The sequence below is a fragment of the Artemia franciscana genome, chromosome 6 (assembly GCF_032884065.1).
Source record: "Artemia franciscana chromosome 6, ASM3288406v1, whole genome shotgun sequence".
Classification (NCBI taxonomy): domain Eukaryota; kingdom Metazoa; phylum Arthropoda; class Branchiopoda; order Anostraca; family Artemiidae; genus Artemia; species Artemia franciscana.
The window spans coordinates 16,905,692-16,931,093 of NC_088868.1; the positions used below are offsets into that span (position 1 = coordinate 16,905,692).

A 25,402-nucleotide genomic window follows, 5' to 3' on the forward strand; every position below is an offset into this window, starting at 1 on the left:
TTGGACTTGTGCCTATCCTTCCCACCAAGTTTCATCCTGATCTCTCCGCTTTAAGCGTTTTCCAAGATTTGCGGTTCCCCCCCCCCCAATGACACTGGATCCAGTCAAGATTTAAAATAAGAGGTCTGAGTTACGAGATCCTTCTAAATATGAAATTTCATTAAGGTCCAATCACTTCTTCGTAAGTTAAAAATACCTCGTTTTTTCTAATTTTTCCGAATTAACCCCCCCCCACAACTCCCCCAAAGAGAGTGGATCCGTTCCGGTTATGTCAATAACGTATCTAGGAATTGTGCTTATTTTCCCCAAAAAGTTTCATCGCGATCCCTCCACTCTATGCGGTTTCTAAGATTTTAGGTCCCTCCAACTTCCCCCAATGTCGCTGGATCCGGTCGGGATTTAAAATAAGGGCTCTGAGACACGATATCTTTTCAAACGTGAAATTTTATTAAGATCCAATCACTCCTTCGTAAGTTAAAAATACCTCATTTTTCTAATTTTTCAGGATTAGCCCCCCCCTAGTTCCCCCCCAAAGATAGCAGATCCGTTCCGGTTATGTTAATCACGTATCTAGGACTTGTTTTTATTTTTACCACGAAGTTTCATCCTGATCCCTCCACTCTAAGCGTTTTCCAAGATTTTAGGTCCCCCCCAACTCCGCCTAATGTCACCGGATCTGGTCGGGATTTAAAATAAGAGCTCTGAGACACGATATCTTTCCAAAAATCAAATTTCATTAAGATCCCATTACCCGTTTGTAAGTTAAAAATACCTCTTTTTTCTAATTTTTCCGATTCAACCGTCCCCCACTCATCCCCCAGATGATCCAATCGGGAAAAGACAATTTCTAATATAATCTGGTCTGGTTCCTGATACACCCGCCATATTCCATCGTCCTAGCTTACCTGGTAGTGCCTAAACTAGCAAAACCAGGACAGACGGACCGACAGACAGACAGACAGACCGACCGACCGACAGAATTTGCGAATATGTCACTTGATAGATGCTAAGTGCCATAAAAACGAACAGAAAATTTTGAAAAAAAGAGATGTATGATACTTGAACTCAAAACGAATATAAACTGCCCTATATATGAAGCGAGCCGTGGCTTCACCAACCTGTACGCGTGTACGCTGGAGTTTGTCTCTTTTCCTTTCTCTTTGCTTTAAGAAAAAATATTCTGATGCGAGAATGGTCGTATTAATAAGAAAATTGTAATTACCGGCTGATTATATTTTCTGCATTTTAAAACGCTCTCAGCAAATTATTAGTCATATTGAGCGTATTCTTTAAAAAAACCCTATGTGAAAAAGAAGTTGGTATTCCTGCATTATCAAACAGTTCGTGGTAACGAACTGTAGTAAGGAGCAACCCGGCTCAATAGTAGCCCAAACTCTAAAAAACAGTATTTTGATCCCAGTAGTTATATCAAAAGAATCGCATTTTAATGCTGGTTTTAAATATATATAAGTTTCATCAAGTTTAGTCTTACCCATCAAAAGTTCCGAGCCTGAGAAAATTTGCCTTATTTTAGAAAATAGCGGGAAACACCCCCTAAAAGTCATAGAATCTTAACGACAATCACGACGTCGTATTCTTCGTATCAGAGAACCCTGCTGTAGAATTTTCAAGCTCCTATCTACAAAATATGGAATTTTGTGTTTTTTGCCAGAAGACAGATCACAGATCTGTCTTTGAGCGTGTTTATTGTTTGCTTGTTTTTTTGTTATTTTTTCCCCAGGAGTGATTGTATCGACCCGGTGGTCCTAGAATGTCACAAGAGGGCTAATTCTAACGGAAATTAAAAGTTATAGTGCCCTTTTTAAGTGACCAAAACATTGGAGGGCACCTAGTCCCTCTCCCCCGCACATTTTTCCCCATAGTCATCAGATCAAAATTTTGTATAGCCATTCTGTTCAACTTAGTTTAAAACCTAATAAATACGTCTTTGGGGACGACTTCATCCCCCAGAGTCCCCAGGGGAGGGGCTCCAAGTTACAAACTTAGACGATTGTTTACATACAGTTATGGTTATTATGAAGGGTACAGATGTTTACAGGGGGACTTTTTCGCGTTGGCTTTGGGGTGGGTTGGGGGAGGGGGTTACGTGGGAGGATCTTTTTATGGAGGAATTTGTCATGAGGGAAGAAAATTTCCATGAAGGGGGTGCAGAATTTTCTAGTGTTATTACAAAAAAAAACAATGAAAAAAAAATCAACTGGAAGTAATTAGCAGCATTAAAACTTAAAACAAATAGAAATATTACGTATATAAGGGGGTTTGTCTCCTCCACATTACCTTGCTCTTTACGCTAAAGTATTTTTAGTAATTTCAACTATTTATTCTACGGCCTTTGTGATTCAGGGGTCATTCTTAAAGATTTGGGATAATATTCAAGCTCTAGAATAAAGAGCGAGGTATTGACGAGGGGGCGAACACCCTCATATACGTAATAAAAATAACAAATATAGAAGTTCATTACGTAAGTTAATTCGTAAGTTACGTATATTTATTACTAACAAAAACCTTCGTAAAAAATTAAAATTCTAGCTGCATTTTTAAGTAAAAAAAATTGGAGGGCAACTAGGCGTCCTCCCCCACCCGTTTATTTTATCAAAATCGTCCGATCAAAACTCTGAGGAAGCAATTTAGCAAAAAAATTAATGCGCAAATTTCGTTTTAATTATTCAGGTGCGGTGAGTCAAAATCAAAACATGCATTAATTCAAAAACGTTCAGAAATTAAATAAAAAAAAACAATTTTTTTGACTGCAAGTAAGGAGCGACATTAAAATTTAAAACTAACAGAAATTGTTCCGTATATGGAATTGGTTGTCCCCTCCTCAAAGCCTTGCACTTTACGCTAAAGTTTTTTACTGTTTTAAAAAGTAGAGCTGTGACAAAGGGTCAAACTTTAGCGCAAAGAGCGAGGCGTTGAGGAGGGGACAACCCCTTTCATATACGGAACAATTTATGTTTGTTTTAAGTTTCAATGTCGCTCCTTACGTGCAGTTAAAAAAAACTTGTTTGTTTTTATTTAATTCAGAACAAACTCGAGAAGCTTGCTGAATATACGATGAGTGAAAACCGTTCCATAGCCACAAAGACTTATAACAGGTGAAAGGATGCATTGAACATGTATAATTTGGGCTGCATATTTGCACATCAGGGGTGGGATGTGGGTAAGGTTAGGTTAACTTAGGTTAGGTTACTTTACCCCCATGTCATCATATTTGGGTATATTTCATTAGGATTAACCTAATTTCACTTCTCGAGTGTGTTCTGAATAGTACAAGAGTACCAAGAAGTTTTTCAAAGAAAAATGAAGAGCCATTTTGAACTCGAGACCAGCAGAGATAAATTACTATATTAATTTAAGCTCTAAACGGCCCGACATACTATTAAAGAATACATGAAACCAAAACAAATATAAATCAAAATAAACGATCGTGTCAAACATAAATATATTAGATTACTGATAAAGATGGATAAATACATCTTGAAAAGAGTAATAATTGCATTTCATATTCAAGTCAAACTTAAAACGAACAAAAATTACTACAAGCTGGAATTTGGCCTCTGTCCCTTTAAAAGTTTTAATGCCTGTTGAGTCATTTGCGATTTATTTAAAACTAGCCTATATGTATTTTGAAGAGTATTCTTTAAAACATCAACAAAATGCAAAAATAAATCTCTACATAAACAAAATAACTGGAAAGAACTAACGAAAATAAATTGAATATTTAATATATAATGATATTATTTCCTGAAAGTCTCAGAAATTCAAGATTTTACTAAAAAAGAACTGTTCAATAATTAATTTTCTGTATAAAAAATTTCCAGTTTGTTTTCAGATTTACTTATTTATCTTTATCTGTTATTTTTATGTTTGATATGATCATTTATTGTAACTTCTGTTGGTTTTGGGTTTCACTTATTTTTCAAACAGTTCGTGATAGCGAACTGTAGTAACGTGGTAACGAAAGTTTGAGTTCTTTTCCAATTCTTTAAGAACGATTCCTGAAACATGATGTTCGTTTAATTAGAAGAATAAGAAGTGTTTTTTAAAAGTACAAAACGACTTTAGTGTAAAGAGCAAGGTGATGTGGAGGAGAAAAACCTACCCATATATGTAATAATTTTTGTTTGTTATAAGTTCTAATGTTGCTCCTTACTTTCAGTTGATTTTTTTTATTTGATTAGTAGTAATAACTTCCATTTTTGGGTTTTAATTATTATAGGGCTTCATTTTTGCTGGCCTTAAGTTTAGCATGACTCTTTACTTTTCCTTGAAGAATTAATTTTTCACAAATTTTTTTTAAATTAATTTCTCTTCGTTTTAAATTGCCAAAGCTATTCCATTGGCTAATGTAATGACCATTTCTCCAGCTTTTCTGGTGTTTGGCTTGAAAATTATAATATACAATTCTATTTTAATTTTAAATTTCTGTGCCGGATGCACAGTCGCAAGCATTTGCAGTTACAGTCACGAGTTGTCACATTTGCAGTCACAATCTGTCACAATCATAGTCACAAGTATTTACAATCGCAAATGAGTTAGTCAAAACCGCATTCACAAGTAATTACATTCGCAAGCAGTTTCAATCTTAGTTGCAAGTAGGCCCTGTAACCGTCGCAAGTTGTCACAGTCCCAGTCACAAGTATTCGAAGTCGTACGTAGGCACACTTACAAGTAGTCCTAGCTAGTCATAGTCACAGTCACAAATAGTCGCAGCCTCAAGTATTCGCAGTTGCAATCACAGCATTAGTAATCCTGAAAGTTTAAAGTTAAAACTTTTAGTAATTTCTACGATATCTCAGATACGCTTTTTTGACAACAGGGATGTACATAGTTTCTTTTGATTTAGTTTAACATCCCCTCAATACTCCCAGAAGTCTCCTTTTAATACCCTTAGCCTTTTCTGGAACACTAAGGATGGGGATCTGGAAAAGGTATGGGGGCTGGTTACCCTTTGGTCACTCTTCAGCATCCCTCCCAACGTGCCCTGGACTTTCAACTCGATACCCTTATCCGTTCTGTAGATATTGCTGATAAGATCTTTTAATAACCATCCTACATTTAGTGGGTTTTGTGTTTGTTCGACGTCTACCTTAACATTTCCTGAAAGTTTCCCCTTGATAGCATAAACTTTTTTGGAGACCCAGTATCAAAAACGCCCCCGTTTTTTAAAAAAAAACCTTACATGTAAACAACGGGCTACTTGCCTAACTTAGATCCCTTGCCCTGGTGACTGTTGGGGGTGGGCTATGTAATCTCCAAAGGCACAGTTATTTGATCTTACGACAATAATGGTATGTTTTGTGGAGAGGGCGGCTAAAAAGGACATGGGTCGGTGTTGCTTCCCGACGACTTTTTAACATCACTATCAAATTCGTTTGAAATTTTACTTTGATACCCTTAGCCGTTCCCAAGATATCGCAGATGTACCTTTAGATACACTAGATACATATAGTGTCTTTTGATTTTGTTCAACGTACTCCTTAACATGCCTATGATCAAATATTCCACCTTTTTCCAATGATAAATTCTGCATGTGAACAGTGGGTGAATTGCATAATTTACAATCCTTGCCCTGGGACTGAAGGGGGGCGTTTTCAACCCTGGAGGTATAGTAATTTGATCTATCAATTATTTTGAACAGAATGACTATCTAAAACTTTGATCGGAGGCCTTTTTGGGAAAAATGGTGTAGGGACGGGACTGGTTGTACTGTGATTACTTTTGACTCTTAAAACACGCACTAGAACTTTCAGTTTCCGATCTAAAAAGCCCCAACCAAAGTTACACAATCAACCCTTCTACATGAAGTGACTGGGAAAAAGAAATTACATTGAAGCCTTGTGGCTCCTTATTATAGGCAACGCTAGAGCGTTTCCTCTGACAGAGCAGGAGCTTGAGGTGAATGGTAGCCTCTCTAGTTTACTCGACGGTTTTGTTGATCTAAAGTTTCAACCGTCATTCAATTAAACCTTGAATTGATTTAACCACAAGCTTCTTTCCTTCAATAGATCTAAAGAAAAAGAGAAAAACTTACCACGAAGCTCTTCTAGTTCCAGAAATGTTTTTTCTATCCAAAGTGAGTTTCGAAAAGAAACTTGGAAAAGATGAGTCTGTGAAAAAATTGCAAAGCACCATTTATATTTGAAAAGTTGTACATGAAAAATTACATTTAAGAGAATCACAATTGCTCTGGAAAACTATTTTCGTTTTTTGGATTTCAAACATGGAGGAGTTGGGCAAATTAATTTGTATTGACTATGATTGTGTAGAGGTAAAGAAATTAGGGGGAAAGGAATCTTAAAGGTTGGGCAGTGTAAAACCATTTCCCAAACACTTATTTCGCAAACATTCATTTGTTACCCGTCAATTTAATCCACAACAGTGACTATGAGGATATAGCATCAGTTCCTCAACGTTTTAACTTTAACCAAGATGATATAAATGACTTCGTAAGAGATTTCGACCTGTTGAAAGAAGTCTTTGAGTTACCGTCTTAATTTTTTCTCCACTTGTAAATTGTAAATAAGGTCAAACCAGGCTTTGCATATATAGGAAAACAAAAAATACCTCTAATGAGTATGAAAAAAAAAATAAAAGCAGGAATATTTGATGACCTATAAATTATAACTGATTACAGAAACTTTCCTCGTAAATTATGATGAATAAGGTTGAGTAAAAAACCATGAGCTTCATTTACCTCGGTTAAGCAAAACTTTTTGGGCAAACGCAAAGGAAACAAGAGCTAAGAGCTCATATGGCACCTGTGACGAGGCAAGAAGAGCCATGAGCCAAGAGCTCATATGGTATGAGCTCTAACACAATTCTAAGAATCAATAGATTGATTTAAAAGGAAAATCAGAGGCTTAATGCCGGTCAGGATTTAAAATAAGAGCTCTGAGTCACGATGTCCTTCTAAATATCAAAATTCGTTAAGATCCGATCACCCACTCGTAAGTTATAAATACCTCATTTTTTCTAATTTTTCCTCTCCCTTTAGCCCCCCAGATAGTCGAATCTAGGAAAACGACTTTATCAAGTCAATTTGTGCTGCTCCCTGACACGCCTACCAATTTTCATCGTCCTAGCACGTCCAGAAGTACCAAACTTGCCAAATCACTGAACCCCTCCCCCCAACTCCCCCAAAGAGAGCGAATCCAGTACGGTTACGTCAATCACGTATCAAGGACATTTGCTTATTCTATCCTGCAAGCTTCATCCCGATTCCTCCACTCCAAGCGTTTTCCAAGATTTCCGGTCCCCCAACTGTCCCCCCCTTCAATGACGTTAGATCCGGTTGAGATTTAAAATAAGAGATCTGAGTTACGAATTCCTTCTAAATATGAAATTTTTATGAGGATCCGATCACTCCTTCGTAAATTAAAAATACGTCATTTTTTTCTAATTTTTCAGAATTAACCCTCCCCCCCAAATATAGCGGATCCATTTCAATTATGTCAATCACATATCTAAGGCTTCTGCTTATTTTCCCACCAAGTTTCATCCCGATACCTCCAGTCTAAGCGTTTTCCATGATTTTAGGTTCCCCCACCCCAAACTCCCCCAATGTCACCAGATCCGGTCGAGATTTAAAATAAGAGCTTTGAGACACGAAATCCTTCTAAATATCAAATTTCATTAAGATCTGATCACCCTTTCGTAAATTAAAAATACCTCTTTTTTCTAATTTTTCAGAATTAACCACCACCCCCCCAACTTACCCAAAGAGAGCGGATCCGTTCTGGTTATGTCAATCATGTATCTAGGACATGTATCTGGGATCCGATCACCCACTCGTATGTTATAAATACCTAATTTTTTCTAGTTTTTCCTCTCCCTTTAGCCCCCCAGATGGTCGAATCTGGGAAAACGACTTTATCAAGTCAATTTGTGCTGGTCCCTGACACGCCTACCGATTTTCATCGTCCTAGCACGTCCAGAAGCACTAAACTCGCCAAATCACTGAACCCCTGCCCCCAACTCCCCAAAGAGAGCGAATCCAGTATGGTTCCGTCAATCACGTATCAAGGATATTTCCTTATTCTATCCACCAAGCTTCATCCCGATTCCTCCACTCCATGTGTTTTCCAAGATTTCACCTCCCCCCAATGTCAAAAGATCTGGTCGGGATTTGAAATAAGAGCTCTGAGACATGAATTCCTTCTAAATATCAAATTTCATGAAGATCCGCTCTCCTATTTATAAGATAAAAATACCCCAATTTTCACGTTTTCCAAGAATTCCGGTTTCCCCCTCCGACTCCCCCCATTGTCACAGGGTCTGATCGGAATCTAAAATTAGAGCTTTAAAGCACAAGATCCTTCTAAATATCAAATTTCATTAAGATCTGGTCACCCTTTCGTAAGTTACAAATACCTCAATTTTCAAAATTACCCCCCCCCCAACCCAAACGAAGAGAGTAGACCCGGTCCGGTTGCGTCAGTCACGTATCTTTGACAGGTTTTTATTCTTCCCATCCAGTTTCATCATTTTCTAAGATTTCCGGTCCCCCAAAACTGCCCCCCCCCCAATTACGCTGGATCCGGTTGAGATTTAAAATAAAAGATCTGAGCTACGAGGTCCTTCTAAATATGAAGTTTCATACAGATCCGATCACTCCTTCGTAAGTTAGAAATACATCATTTTTTCTAATTTTTCAGAACCCCCCCCCCCAATAGAGCGGATCCGTTCCAATTATGTAAATCATGTATCTAAGACTTCTGCTCATTTTTCCCACCAAGTTTCATCCCGATCCCTCCAATCTAAGCGTTTTCCATGATTTTAGGTCACCCCACCCAAAACTCCCCCAATCTCACCAGATCCGGTTGGGATTTCAAATAAGAGCTTTGAAACACGATATCCTTCTAAATATCAAATTTCATTGAGATCCGATCACCCGTTCGTAAGTTGAAAATACCTCATTTTTTCTAATTTTTCAGAATTAACCCCTCCCCCCCAACTACCCCAAAGAGAGTGGATCTGTTCCGGTTATTTCAATCATGTATCTAGGACTTGTGCTTATTTTTCCCACCAAGTTTCATCCCGATCCATCCACTCTAAGTGTTTTTCAAGTTTTAGGTCCCCCCCCCCCAATTCACCAGATCTGGTCGGGATTTAAAATAAGAGCTCTGAGACACTATATTCTTCTAAATATCAAATTTCATTGAGATCCGATCACCCATTCGTAATTTTAAAATACCTCTTTTTTTTAATTTTTCAGAATTAACCCCCTCCCTAACTACCCCAAAGAGAGCGGATCCGTTCCGGTTATGTCAATCACGTATCTAGGACTTGTGCTTATTTTCCCCACTAAGTTTCATCCCGATCCCTCCACTCCAAGTGTTTTCCAAGATTTTAGGTTTCCCCCTCCCAACTCCCCCCTCCAATGTCACCAGATCCGGTCGGGATGTAAAATAACAGCTCTGAGACATGATATCCTTCCAAACATCAAATTTCATTAAGATCTGATCAACCGTTCGTAAGTTAAAGATACTTCAGTTTTTCTATTTTTTCCGAATTAACGGGCCCCCCACTCCCCCCAGATGATCAAATCGGGAAAATGACTATTTTTAATTTAATCTGGTCCGGTCCCTGATTTGCCTGCCAAATTTCATCGTCCTAGCTTACCTGGAAATTCCTAAAGTAGCAAAACCGGGACCGACAGACCGACAAAATTTGCGATTGCTATATGTCAATTGGTTAATACCAAGTGCAATAAAAATGCACTCCATCTAAATGTTTATTAGAATGGGAGGGGGGGGTCTGATATACGAAAAATAAATTAAGGGGTCATCACGTTCCTAGTTCTCAAGGTTCGAACAAAATAGGGATGGCCCCGTGGATACTGGCAGAGGACGCAATACCCCCCCCCCCCCCCCAGGAAAAAGCTGCTATAAATGTTATTAAAAAGCTGTATTTGGAGTGTCAATTTGAAAATTTAAAGGAATATAGAGGGACAATGGACGTTGAACTATGACATAAGGGGAGCGTAGAGCTAAATGAAAAGACAGCATGTACATTTAAGTTATCAAAATACCGTGTAAACAATACCTATGGCATTGTATCTTTCTCTTTGTCTTTGGCCGCTCGTGGGCTATTTAACAAACCTTTTTAAAGGATATGGGTCTTTGTGAATCATTAGGGCTTTTCGAGAACCCTTCCTCGTAAGACATTAATGCTTAGAGGTCTCAGAGCTTTTCGGCTTGACACGAAATTTTCTTTATAAAGTATAGCCAGAAGAGTGAGGAGAAACTAATAAAAGAGGACAAACCAACTTCTCTATGAAAAGAAAGAAAGAAAAAAAAAATCCCATTTGTTAGACTGATCATAAAAGAACAGCTTTTGACAAAAAGGAATAAGAAGTATAGTTGTATTCATTTTTACCTAAAGAGCCTAATCTTTTCCTAAGTAAAAAAAATAATACGTCTATTTTCTGAAAACTTTAACAAAATCGAGGAAACTTAAGACTTTTTTCGTCAAACTTTTGACCAGCAATCAAAGTCGCCTGTCATGTAGCCTGATCTTTCTGTTTTGTTCATCTTAATATTTTCGCAATGCTCACTTAAAGAAAACAATATAAATGTATGTGTTAAGTAATATTTTGAATTCTTAAACTATAACTTGATTTTTACTTATAGGATGTCAGGGCAACGAGCCCCCAGTTTACGCATAGACCTTGCTTCTGACACAGATTTGCAAAGTGACAGATCTGACAGCTCGAGTTTAAGGTTCACTAATCAAGGGCCACAATCAAGACCAGTTTCATGGACGGGAGGAAGATACGAATCTGGATCCAGCATTGGCTACTTCCCATCAATTGGCATATCAGCAACTTGTGTAAGTGAGGAGGTAATGAAAAGAGTGACATTAGATTCCAACTCAGACTCGGACAGTTCGGACCGTCGAAGTCGAAAGGAAAAATCAAAGACTTCATTTAGGAGAGCCAAAGAAAGTCGGAAATCTATTCCTTATCTAGACGACAAGCACAACCGTTCTCAATCGGTATGTTTATTTTTTTTTCTCATTTTTTTGAGGCAGAATGGATCATCTGTAAGTTAAGAATACTGGTAAAAATTTCTAAAATTCACAAATGTGTTGTAAAAATAATGAAAATTAACCGGTAAAATCAAGTCAGGAATACCAGTTTAAAGTAACTCATCATAAAATATCCGAAAGAGCCCTCCCGAATTTTTGTTTCTAGGGACACCACTTCCTAAAACAAAAGTTTTGGCAAAACCATAAAACCATAGCATGGAATTCTTTTGTTGTTCTTAAGATTTTTTTTCCGAGCTATTTCCTGAAAATTCAGGGATGACTCTCCCAACCCCCGTGGGTAAGTGACTATGTTGAAAATAAAAATAAATTAATTGTCAGCTTTAGGATTCTTAATGACTTCGGATCAGCTTCTTCCAGTGAATCCTCCATCCCCTAGTTTAATTATACACGTTGACTCCAAACTTACAACGATCGCCTTATTTTTGACAAATATAAATTTAAAGATAAGAATTACTATGACAGTCAAAGGTAGGTGTTTTGATTCTTTTGGCAACAAAAATCATTTTTTCAATGTGTATTGTGGGGAAAATTTTGTAGTAATTAACGGTAAGCAAAGATCGACTACCGTCATTAGTAATCAAAACTCTAAAAACTTGAATTTTATAGACAATGTATACATTTTGAGAATCTAATTCTTATTGTGATTTCTAACAGATAAATTTTATTAAGCTTAAAATTATCTTGAAAAACAACAGACATAATAATATATAGGTACTTTAAAAAATAAGAAAAAAGACAATCAGAAAGTACATCTTACTTAGAATTTGCAAAATCAAAACTTCAAAATAGAAAAGCCACAAAACAAATTTTATTTCTGCAAACCTAATGTAACCTACAGTTTTTAAAAACTAAAACCCTTCTATTCACTTATGGAAAAGGTCTATCTTATTAAAAAAAAAAAAAAATAGTTAACTTAAGGATGTCAATTGTAAAACAAATTTGATGCGCCATGACAATATTGGAAATTTCCTGTAAGTGCACGAAGCAATTTAGCATGTAACAGAAATCATGTTATCTTCCACACTTTCCATAATATTAATCTATCAAAAATGTAAGAAGCATAAAACAAAAGATTAGAGAAAACGAATCTAACAAAGTGGAATTTTCATTAGGTAAGGTAAGGTGTTTTACATCGGACACAGCATAGAATCAAAACTTCGAAACCGAAAAGTTACAGAATGACTTTAATTCCTGAAAAACGAATGTTAGCTCCAGTTTTTGGAAGATTAAGAACTGTCTATCCGTGTGTAAAAACAAATTCTATCTTTTCTAGAAAGAAAGTTAGCTCTTGGATGCCAGGGAAATCGATGTACAATGACAACTTCAAAAGTCATTTCTTAGCTTGTGGTTTATTTTAGGATATAGGAAAGAACAAGTTTTCTTGCTTACTTTTCAGGACATTACAAGCCAAATAAACATCAAAACGGAAAACTTTGGAAAAAGTAAAAATATACCAACTTTTGGTTCGAAATCCCAACTTATAGTATTATTTTCCAAAAATTTACTAGAGATACGGATATTTTGCTTAATTTTTTGGCGAGGTAATGTGAAATTATATCACCACTCGAAGTTATTTGATGTTTGAAGATTTTAGCTTCGAACAGGACATTCACTAAGATGAAATATAGGGAATCCGCAAAACCAGAAGATCAAAAGAGAAAAAGTCACAGAAGGAACTTTATGCTGAGAACACCCATTTGAACTCCAGTTCTTAGAAGTACAAGAACTTTCAATCCATTTTGGACAAAACTTATACTTTGTCTAGAAAAAAACAGTTACCTTTAGGATATAAAAGAATTGTATGGACCATGAAAACTTTGAAAATTGTTTCTAAGTAAACGAAGCAGTTCCGTATATAAGAAAGTTCATTGCATCTTGCGATGAAATTTCATAGAATTACCCGATATTTCATGACTTTTAGTATTACTTGAGGTACCAAAGAGATATCAAATACAAGAAATATCAAGTAAGAAATTTTAGGAAAACCTTTAAAAAGGAAATTTAGCGTTCAGGATTGACTTTCTAAAATCATTTCCAGCAAATGTACAAGAGATATGGGAGTTGGTTGTACGATTCCCAGAGAGATAAATTAATGATCTGCAGGAGTACGATATATATTTGTTCTGAAAAGCTGACTTTCTCAACTAGGATAATTTTGTTTTCACACCATGTTACACCATAAGGAAAAGATTGTTATTATTTTTGTTTATAGGAGACGACTGGAAAATTTTACAAACTTTACAGGAGCAATTTTTATCCCATTTTACGAATCTCATACCAAGGAAAAATTTCGAGTTACAGACTGTTGATCACGAAAACCTTTTCGTGATCACCTATTGCCTTTTCTGAAAGCCTTAAGTGTATAGACTTTTGGAATTTATTCTTACATACAACTCAACGTATATAACGTACAACGTAAACAACGCGTAAAATAGCCATGTTTAGTCTTGAAACATTGTGTACAATTATGTGGTAGAAAACTTATAATATTTTCATTAAAGTGCAAATTAAAGTTTTATGTAAAGTTATGTTTTAGTTAAGAGTTAAAATTGTTGGTAATTTTGTTTTCATTTAGTGTTTTGCAATAAATAAATCTATATTACATCTAATTGTATTATGCTTAAAGCGTAAGCACATGCTTTCTGAAGTTGTTTTTTTTTTTTTGTCTTTCTTATCGATTGTTGCCTATCGCTTTCCTAGCAAGCCTGTTTCCACTTGCCCGCTTGAACTTTAGATTTTTTTAAGTCGTTAGAAAAAATGTCTTATAGAAAAACTTGTTAATTCGAATTAAAGTGGAAAGCAGTAATAAAACCTGAAACTAGAGTCACGATTTTGTATATTAAGAGTGTTGTCCACTCTTCATCCTAAAGTTTTAAAGTGCATTATTCAAATCATTTTTGATAACAACAAGCATTGCTAGTGGGCAATTGCAAATGTTTCATGTACCGATTGCCTTTTAAAACATTTGAACTGAAGACTTTATCGTTTAAACCATAAGCGCATGGACAAACCCCTCCATTCTTGAGGCATTGTAAAACACTTTTCACCCATTCTCCGTTGCTCGTGTGGTAGAGGCATTCTTTCTATAAGACACGGGGAAAAGACCAAATCGGTACTGTACAGGACAGGGAGGGGGTCGATGCATAAATAATTACTTTTGATTTTAGTTTTAATGTTGCTCTTCACTTTGTTTAAAACTGTGTTTATTCACTTAATTTCTGTTCTTTTAAAGAGGGGTTATTCCAAACCCTAAGCCCCAGTTTTTACATTAAAGTTTTGCTTTTGTACAAAAATAATTCGAGAAAACGATTTAGGTCCATTGAACTTACAGACCAACTTTAGAATCAGCCACATTTCATTTGCTATTAGAAGAACAAGATGATAGATTTAGCACCTACAAAACTCAGCACTATTTCATTTTTAAGTTGAAGAATTTTCAACGAAGTATTACAGAATTCAAGAACAGTTAGCGAACATTTTAAGTCAGTGGACCGGTAACTTGCTTTGACCCACAATTTTGCAGAAAATTGTACCACCTTTATTCAACGCAGTATTACAAAAATCAAGAATAGTTAGTGAACTTTTAAGTCATTTACCGGTAACTTGCTTTGACCCTGAAGTGATTATTTTCTTTAGTGTAAATATAATTTGGTTTAGTTTTGATACGTTAGTAGCCCTACTGATAATGATGACCGACAGTGTCATCGAAATATTCAGAGCTTTTGTTTTATATTTATGTCTAACTAACTAATAAACGGACCCGTCTCTATTTGGAACTCTTATTTTTTCGTCATAGAAAAGGCAGTGTGGTCATGGGAGAAAATACCAACCTCTTCAATGCTGCATAGCCGTTGGTTTATTGTGTATAAGATTTATAATAAAGGCGCCTTTTAGGTATTTCTTTTGCTTACTCTTAAGCAAACATTCTTAGGAATGTTTGCTCATTCCACGCTCCAAAATTTCCTCCGAAAGTAGGAGGCCATATGAAAAACCCTGTCAATAGTTCTCAGAGCTTCTGCTCAATAAAATTTCAGCGTTGTTTATCTGAAAAATAAGGCTTTTTGTAACAAAATTGGCACTTGCTGTGGCATGATCTCTTGCGTGGCCATCCGTCTCTAGAGAAATAGTAGTTAGATGGAGAAAAATAGTAATAATTGGGCCATGATACATGTTGAATTTCACTGTATATTTTCTGTCAATATTATATCCCTCGTTGTTGATTTAAACACATTTTTTTAAGTTAAGCTAATTATTATATGCTTGTAGGTCTCCATGAATGAGCAACGTAAGTTCAAATAATAATCTTAGATTTTGATCAGAATACATAGTATTCTGTTGATGCCTACATTGGAATCAAACTTCTTTTTTACATCTTTAATTTCTGCTGAAAACGGTAACTCTTTACTTACAGTTTGTTACTACCGACTTTTTGTTTCAAAGCTCTTAAGGTGAGGAGAGCTACCAGTCTCCTCTGAACTCCCGTTTATTAAGTTCAAATTTAATGTTGCTTCAAGGGTGGCAATTGTTTAATAAGCGTCTCAAGATGTTTCTTGGAGGGGGAGGGAAATACCCACATCAAAAATGAAATTAAGGATCATCATTTTCACAGTTTGCAAGGAGAGCTCTTCAAACAAATCTTTTTTTCATTACTGGAGATGTAGAACAGACTCTGTGTGGGTGACCATATGGATATTATCTTATATACAAAAAAAGAATAGAGTCCAGGACGTCCTTCACTTAGCTTCCCTTACTGGGGGCACTCGAATACTACTAGTACTAGTGCCACTAAGAATTGATTATAGCACCAATCCGCCTAAGGTTAACACTACTGGGCATTGTCTTCCTTCAGTCCAATCTGTTTAAAACTTCAGTCACTAACTCCTCCATGATGTTTCAATTTTATTTAAAATCTTTTCTTATGACCTCTTCTCACCCCGTTCGGGAACAACTGGCTTTTTTTTGGCCTCAGATGCACGGACAAAGAGAAAAGTTTAATTTTAAGGACTCAGTACGTAAATCAGGTTAGAAAGTGCTATGTAGTTGAATGAGGACATAGTACAATGACTTAGAGGTGTTTTATGTATTAAATGAGGGGAGGATCTAAGCTCACTCCCCACTGGTTTCACTATTCCTAAGCCAAATGAAAGATACGATTTTCAAGTAACATTTTGTTTTGTGAAAAGAAAGAAAGAATGTGCTTTTCAAAATAAAAATATAAGTAAAATAAAGTAAACGATTACTTCCGCAATAAAAGAAAGCTCTTACTACCTCAGGGTCCAAACTGCACTCCTTACTCCATTTTTATCCATATATCTGTATTTTTCGCAATAATGTGAGTTAGAGGTTAAATCTGTAAGCATCTGAACATCCACTCTACCCAAATGAGCACCTTTCAGAGAAAGTAAGAACATTTTGGCAGAAAACACATTTTTGAGGCCTTGTACACTTCCGCCTCATAGAAGTATTTGCTGGCCACCACCGTAATTGCTGGTGTACAACTATATAATATTCTATAGCCGTTTGTTCTATGAAATAAATGACCTTGAATTATTATTCATTTGTACAGGCTGCAGCATGTGTATTAACAGTGAATCATGTGTCGCATGCCAGTATAACCTCTAAAACTGAGAGACTAAAAAAAAAGCTTTTTGATAGTTCTAAGGTTTTTCACTTGACAATATCTCGATTAAAAAGAGCATTAGAGCTTGTTAATAAGCTTTCTTTTAAATAAGCTAATTTCAAGAATCTTTGAAAAATGGTTGAATATAATTAGTCTTGGAAAAAAAAAAACACACTTTTGTAACCATGTTTCTCTGGAAAAATGGCTGCTTCGTACTTTTGTAGGTAGTGTGTCAGGATTCTTAAAACTTTTCTCATCAACATCAAATGGCACGGAGCCCCTTTTTTCTATACTAATTTACAAATGCTTATAGCCTTTGGTCCACAAATTTAAAATTAATGATTTTGTATATTTTGACCCTAAAAAATTGCTGGATTCTCTTGATGTGTTATTGAAGTGTATTGCAATCAAAACTTCATTTCTTAGGGTTGCTCTTTAGTTACACCCGTATATTTAATCACTACCATTTAATACATTCACGCTCAGCATTCTTGTAACAATTTTTCAACAATGTCAAAAATGCATTTAAGGGCCAGTCTTTTCGTGGTTTTTCCCTGAACAACCAATTTACAAGGATAACCCCTATCTCTTCCTTTCATTTGTAGTTTAGTATAATAGTTTAACTTTTTTGCTACATTTATAGTATTTCCGAAATAACAAAGGAAGTGTCCCCCCCAGCAACTATATTGTTCAACAAAAAAAAGAAGAAAACATATTAAAAATAATAAAATAAAATTACACAAGAGTGATTTTCACCCAGCGAAAAAAGAACAAAAGACAAGGACGAGATTTTCACAAAGACTTCCGCTAATCCGCCCTAAGCACTCAAAAAGATGGGCAAAAGAAAAATATATATATCATACAGTTCATGGTAATGAACTGTAAGTATAGAGCGGCTCGGCCCAATAGTAACCGAAACTCAATAAAACGTAATTTGTGTAACAATCAATACATCAAAATTTTTATTTTTATACTGATTTCAAATGTATTTAATTCATCAAGTTTTTATGCTACCCATAAAACTATACGAGCATGAAAAAATTTGCCTGATTCATGAAAAAGAGGGGAAAACTACCCTCTAACTTCAAGTGATTTTAATGAAAATCAGACAATTAGATTCAGCACCTTAGAGAACTCCACTGTAAAGGTTCCCAGCTCTTATCTACAAAAATGGAAAAGCTTGTACGTTTTGCCAGAAGAAAGATCACGGATATGTGTTTATTTATTTTTATTTTTTTGTCCCAAGGGTGATTGTATCGAGCCATTGTTCCTAAAAGACTAGAAAAAAGACTTATTCAAACTAAAATTAAAAGCTCTAGAGCATTTTCTAAGTGACCAGAAAGATTGAAAGGCAACTAGACCGTCACCTAAAACCTTTTCCTCCAAAGACATTCTATCAGAATTTTCAGATGACCATTCGGTTCGGAATAGTTGAAAAGTAAAATGACTATATTTCTGGGGATGATAAGAACCTTACATTCCCTGGGGAAAGGTCTGTCAGTTATACAATTTTTCCGTTGTTTACATATAGTATTTTTATCAAGAAATATAAGGAATTGAAGTTCTGGGGGAGGGGAAATTTTTTGCAGGGAGAATCTTCTGTGGAAGGAATGTTTCTGGAAGGAGTTTTCGAGAGAAAATTTTAACATGGAAGTGGGGGAAAGGATAATTTCTGGCGTTATTTGGAAAACGGCTGGAAATTAAATTAAAAAGCAAGTCTGTTCAACTGAAAGTTGGGAATAACATTAAGGAATAGGAATTATTCCGCAGGTGAGGGGGTATACCCCTTCCCCAGTCCTCAGTGTTAACGCTAAAATTCGACTTTTAGTCACAATTCTTTTAGAAAGGCTGTCAAGTACCTGCACCGTTGGATTTAAATGAAAAGTATTGTATTAAAAGAATTAATAAAAAAATATTTTAAACATTTTCTTTTGTACTTATTACAACATTGAAAATAAATAAAATTAGAGCGAAATTAAATTTTGAAGTGATGAGCTTCCAGAAATTAATACCATTAAATATAAAATATTTTGTTTAATTATTAGTTCTTTCCAAGACTGTTTAAGACAAATACAGTTTCACTACAAACAAGAGTTTGGATACTGCCGTCATGCTTAGGTATAAAAGTCTAAAGCCTACTCTGTTTTTGGCGCTTCACTGAAAAACGAAATATATTGCAAATATTTTCTTTGCAGCTATTACAGCATTGAAAATGAAAATAAAATTATAACAAAATAAAATCTTGAGCTGATTATCTTTCAACAATTGATCTCATTATATATCAAATATTCAGTTTGATTTTATTTGTACTTTCCAAGACTGTTCAAGACACTTATAGTTTTCAGTAAAGCACCAATGACGTAGTAGGTTTTAGACTTTTACAGTGAGAGAAAGAGGCAAAATCCAAAATCTTGTTTGCAGTGACTTTGTTCGTTTCAAGCTTGATAAATATATTCTGATTCCTACATCACAGCTGAACTAGACTTTATCAGGGACATACTTTTTGGAAATGGGTATCATCTTTTATTTACTAATAACACAATTAACCGTAGAGTGAAAAGACACTCCCATAAAATCAACAATAATTTACCATGTGAGAATCCCGATAAGCCCCAAAACATAATTTACCTCTCATATATCCCAAAAATCACTAGAAATCTTAAAAAAGTATGCACACAAAATATCTGTATGTTGTATTTACCAATAATTTGAAAATCATAAATCTCCTAAATTCTGCTAAAGATAAGACTCCAGTTACTCGCCAAAGAGGTGTCTATCAAATACCATGCGACTGTGGTAAATTCTATGTAAGGAGAACCCACCAGAACTTCGAGAAACGCCTACAACAACATAAAGATGATATCACCGAAGTTCTGAATTCTAATATTACTTCTGTTTCTTTTGATTCTGCTTTCAGCACCCATGTTTTCGAAAATCCTAGCCACAAAATACTTTTTGAAGAATCCGCCATTTTTTGCAATGATCTAGGCATAAAGCAAGTAGTTCGAGAAGCAATTGAAATCAGACTTAAGATTAAAAATAATAATTCCTTAGATAGGGATTTAGGAGAATATTCACTGAATGCTCTATACAAAAATTTTATTAAAAATGACCTTACGAAATATTATAAAAAACCAATAGATATTAACAAAGAACCTGTCACAAATAGACCTATAAGATCAGCAGCAAAAAAAGCTAGGCTGGCATTAAAAACGTGTTTTTAAATCATTTTCTTTCATTTCAATGAATTGCCTCGTTTCGTAACAATTTATTTATCAGTCCTGGTTGAACTTCGCTGAGGTAAGGATGCTGGGACTGTTTGAAAAACTGTTAATTTTAGTTTTATTGATTTCATCCTCTTGTAAGTTGTTTTTTCTTATTTGTATTGCTGAGGACCATTCTAATATGTTTCCCACTGTCTTAAAAAATCCCTATTGTTCTTCTTGTTTTTGGTGTTTGTGATTTTAGATTCCTCCCCCCCCCCAACTCCCCCCAATGTCACCGGATCTGTTCGGGATTTAAAAAAAGAGCTCTGAGACACGATATCCTTCGAAACTTCGAATTTCATTAAGACCCGATCACTCCTTCGTAAGTTAAAAATACCTCATATTTTTTAATTTTTCAGAATTAACCCTCCCCCTCCAACCCCTCAAATAGAGCAGATCTATTCCGGTTATGTCAATCACGTATCTAGGTCTTCTGCTTATTTTTCCCACCAAGTTTCATCCCGATCCCTCCGCTCTAAGCGCTTTCCAAGATTTTAGGTTCTCCTCCCCTCCCAACGCCCCCCAATGTTATTGGAACTGGTCGGGATTTAAAATAAGAGCTCTGAGACACGATATCATTCCAAACATCAAATTTAATTAAGGTCTCATCACCCGTTCGTAAGTTAAAAATACTTCATTTTTTCTATTTTTTCCGAATTAACCGCCCCCCCCCCCAGATGGTCAAATCAGGAAAACAACGATTTCTAATTTCATCTGTCCGGTCCCTGATACGCCTGCCAAACTTCATCGTCCTAGCTTACCTGGAAGTGCCTAAAGTAGCAAAACCGGGACAGACAGACCGATAGACAGACGGACAGACAGACCGACAGAATTTGCGATCGCTTTATGTCACTTGGTTAATACCAAGTGCTATAAAAAAAGATATCAAGGTAAACAAAGTATCAATAAGCAAGTTCCGTAACTCAGAGTCATTTCTCTGGGGTAGAGGTGGGGAGGGGCTCAAATCCGGAAACATATTTATTTGTCCTTTGAACTATTTTGAAGAATAATACTTATCTCAAAATTTTTACCGAAAACCTTTTAGGAAAGTTGGGCGTGGGTTAATTGCCTACTGATCACTTTTGATTCTTAGAAAAGGAACTAAAAGCTTCAATTTCTGATCAAATAATCCCCACCCCCAATGTTAATACGACCACCCTTCCACACAAACTTATATTCTGATAATAGGCAACTTATGTAAGTTACAATCCTTTCTCTTGGGGCTTGGGAAGATTTCTCAACCCCAAAGTTATAGCAATTTGAATTCATTACAATTTTGAGCAAATTGGCTATTTCAAAGTTTTTATAAGACAATTTGGGGGAAAAGGCCCAAGAGGAGGGGGGAGCTTTTTACTTTTTGATCATTTTCGATTCCTAAAAAGGGCACAATAAATTTTGATTTCCCTTCGAATGTACTTCTCTCAAACTTTATACGACTAAGCCTTCCATAGAAGCTTTATATGTTACCGATGGGCTGCTAGTGCAAATTACAGTCCTTTTCCCAGGGCTGGGGGGATTAAAACCCGTAACCATAGCTATTTGAGATTTGGACGATTTTGAACAAAATCATTAACTCAGAATTTTGATCGAAAGCATTTATATAAAAAGGCATGGGGGGAAGGGGTTGCCTACTGTCTGATTACTCTTTACTTTCAAAAATGAGCTAGAACTTTCAATTTAAATCAAATTAGGCTTTTCCGAAGTCTCTACGACTGCTCCTTTGTTAAAACCTCATATATGAACAGTGGACAGCCTGCGTAACTCACTGGGAGGTTTTGTCAATCCCACGAGAATTAATTATTTTAATTACTTCACTTTTTGACTATTTCGGACATAGTGGCGATCTCAAGATTTTGATTGGATGTGTTTGGGGGAAAGAGGGTGTTGAAACGGGTGTAAAGGGAGGGGGTTTTGGCACCTTCCAATCACGTCTGACTCTTAAAAAGAGCTAGAAATTGTTATTTCCAATTTAACGAGCCCTTTGAGCCCCAATTGAAACCTTCCCTTGCATATAAAGTGGCTCTGGATAAAAATTGGAGCCTTATAGCCTTAGGGTTGGTGGGGGGGGGGGAAGCTAGTTTCCATCGTATCACTTTTGACTCTTAAAAAGGTAATTAAAACTTTCAGTTTCTAATCATTGGAGTCTCCTTAGAAGTTCATACGACCACTTTTCCGCAACAACTTTATATGACCCCGGGGCATAAGTTACATAAGTTCCCCGGCATAAGTTCCCGGGCATAAGTTTCCCACCCCGGGGGGGGGAGAATATGGAATCCCGAAGCTTTGTCATCTGAACACTGAAATATTTCAAACAAAATGGCTATCATAAGAAATTTTATTGGATACATTTGGGGAAAAGAGGGTTGGTGTATATACCCGCTGATCACTTTTGATGACTCTTAAAAAGATAAATAGAAGTTATAAATTTTCAATCAAATGAGCCATATCCAATGTTTATGCGACCATCCCTTACAAAAAACCTTATCTGCCCCCCGGGGCATAACTTACAACACTTCCCCCAGGCTCTGGGGGGGGGCAGTTTTGACCCCTGAGGTTTTGTTTTTTGATCTTTAAACTATTTTGAACAGAATTGCTATATGAAAAATTCAATCAGACAGATTTGGGAAAAAGAGGATATGTGTGTTTGGAGGGGGGAGGTAGATGCCCTCCGATCCCTTTTGACTCATAAAAAAGGCAACTAGAACTTTTAATTACCAATCAAATGAAAATTGAAAGAAATTGAAAGCCACCTCTGAAGTTTATACGACCTCCCTTACATATATACCTTAAATGCCCAAGTGGCATAACTTAAAACGATTGCCCCCGAGCTCTGGGGGATTATGTCAAACTCTGGAGTTTTTATTATATGATTTTTGAACTATTTTTAACATGATGGCTATCCAAAAAATTTTATCGGATGGGTTTGGGGAAAAAGATCGTGAGAGGATGGCTAGTTGTCCTCCGGTCTCCTTTGACTCTTTAAAGGTGAACTAGAACTTTCAATTCCCAATGAAATGACCCCTCTTTAATATTTAGACGAGCATCCATTCAATAAGAACCATATTTGCCCCCCTGGTATAACTTATAACGCTTGGCCACGGGCCCTTGGGGGTTGTATTGACCCCGGAGCTTTTATTATCTAATGTTTGGACTATTTTTAATAAAATGGCTGTCTTAAAATTTTTATCGGACGGATTATGTGTAAGAAAGGGCGTCGAGGGCCTAGTTGCCCTCTGATCTCTTTTGACTTTCAAAAAGTGAACTAGCGCTTCCAATTTCCAATCAAATGAGCCCTCTCTAAGGTTTATACGCGCATAACCATATATTCCCCCAGGGAATAACTTACAGTGCCTGGCCTCAGATCCTGAGGGATTGTGTTGACCCTGTAGCTTTTGTTATATGATTTTTGAACTATTTTTAAGAAAATGGCTATCTCAAAATTTTTATTGGATGTATTTGGGAAAAAAGGGCGTGAGGGGGGGGGGCTATTTCCAAAAAAATAAAAAACAAGACGAACAAGGAAATTCTTTTCAAAAGACAGCGGAAATCTAATTTGAATGAATATTTTAGCCCTATGTCCAAGGGCCGTCCTGAGCAAAACATAAATATATAGAAGAAGAAAAACTTACAACAACATACGAACAATAGAACTAAAATGAAATTTTTGCGGATTCTTCAAAAAGTATTTCATCGCTAGAATTTTCAAATACATGGCTGCTTAAAGCAGAATCAGGGGGCTAGTTGCCCTCTGTTCTCTTTTGACTCTTAAAAAGTGAAATAGAACTTTCAGTTTCCAATCAAATAAGCCCTCTCTGAAGCTTATACAAGCATCCCTTCTATAGGATCCATATATATATCCCTAGGTTATAGCTGACAACTCCTCTACCCGCACCCTGGCGGTTTTTGTTGACCCTGGAGTTTTCATTATTTTATGTTTGAACTACTTTTAACAAAATGGCTATTTCAGAATTTTATCGGATGGGTTTGGAGAAAAAGGACGGTGGCGGGGGGGGGTGTTCTTTGCCCGCTGATCTCTAAAAGTGAACTAGAGCTTTCAATTTCCAATCAAATTGGCCCTCTCTGAAGTTTATACGATCATTCCTTCTGTAAGAACCATAAATGCCCTCAAGGCATAACGTACAACGCCTGCCCCCGGACCTAGGGGGTTTTGTCGACACCAGAGTTTTTATTACATGTCTTCGAACTACAATTTAACAAAATGGCCGTCTCGAAATTTTTATCGGATGTATTTAGGAGAAAAAGGGCGTGGGGGCTACTTGCCCACTGATCTCTTTTGACCCTTAAAAAGTGAACTAAAACTTTCAATATCCAATCACATCAGCCCTCTCTGAAGTTTATAGGAACATCCTTTCTATAAGAAACATATTTGCCCCCAGGGCATAACTTACAACATCTACCCCCTGGGCTCTGGGGGGTTGTTTCAACCCTGGAATTTTTGCTATATGATCTTTGAACTACTTTTAACAAAAATGCCATCTCAAAATTTGTATCGGATGTATTCGGGGGGGGGAAGGGTGTGGGAGAGGCTAGTTGCCCTCAGATCACTTTTGATTCTTAAAAAGGGCACTAAAGCTAAAAACTTCCAATCGAATGAACCCCCTCTAAAGTTTATAACGACTCCCCTTCCATGTGAAGTGCCTCTGGGGAAAAAATATCAAATAATAAAACGTTGGAGTCGTATGGCCTTTACCAGAGACAACGCTGTAGCGTTGCCTCTGACTCTTAGACTTTAGCATAAAAGGTGAGGGTAGAGAAAGAAGTAGCACCCCTTATTTTCAGAATAATTTCTGTTCATGTAAAGTTTTATTTTACTCCTTAGTATAAGTTGAAAAAAACCTGTTTTTTATTTTAATAAAAAACAAAGACTTACTTGCGGAGTGAAAGGAAGTGATCCACAGAAGTGACAGAAAAAAAAAGGTACTTCTGTCTTATAGTCACCACTGTCCTAAGATCTTGTATCGCGAACATGAGAAAATAATTGGTTTTCATAGTCTTTATACCAGATTAAATAAAAAAAAAGTGTTTTTAACTAAAAGAAAGGAGCGACATTAAAACTTAAAACGAAAAGAAACTACTCCGTATATGAAAAGGGCTTTTCCTCCTCAACGCCCCGCTCCCACTAAAGTTTGACTCTTTCTCTTAACTCTACTTTTTAAAATAGTAAAAAACTTTAGCGTAAAGAGGGGGCGTTGAGGAGGAAAAGCCCTTTCTATATACGGAGTAATTTCTCTTCGTTTTAAGTTTTAATGTTGCTCCTTACTTTTAGTTAAAAAAAACTTGTTTTTTTTATTTAATTTCTGGACGTTTCTGAATTAATGCATTTTTTGATCTTGGCTCTCTGCACATAAATAATTAAAACGAAAGTTGCATATTAATTTTGTTTTGGCTAAATGGCTTACTCATAGTTTTAATTGGAGGATTT

At 36.1% G+C, this 25,402-nt stretch overlaps 1 protein-coding gene across 6 annotated transcripts in view; it reads left to right on the forward strand.

Moving 5' to 3' along the window:
* Window positions 1-25,402, forward strand: part of LOC136028113 (GTP-binding protein RAD-like) — a 196,796-nt gene that overhangs the window by 35,457 nt on the left and 135,937 nt on the right. For all 6 annotated transcript variants that reach the window (XM_065705750.1, XM_065705748.1, XM_065705752.1 and 3 more), the window contains one exon: window positions 10,656-11,019. In XM_065705750.1, the coding sequence (XP_065561822.1) occupies window positions 10,656-11,019 (364 nt within the window). The remainder of the gene's footprint in view (window positions 1-10,655; window positions 11,020-25,402) is intronic.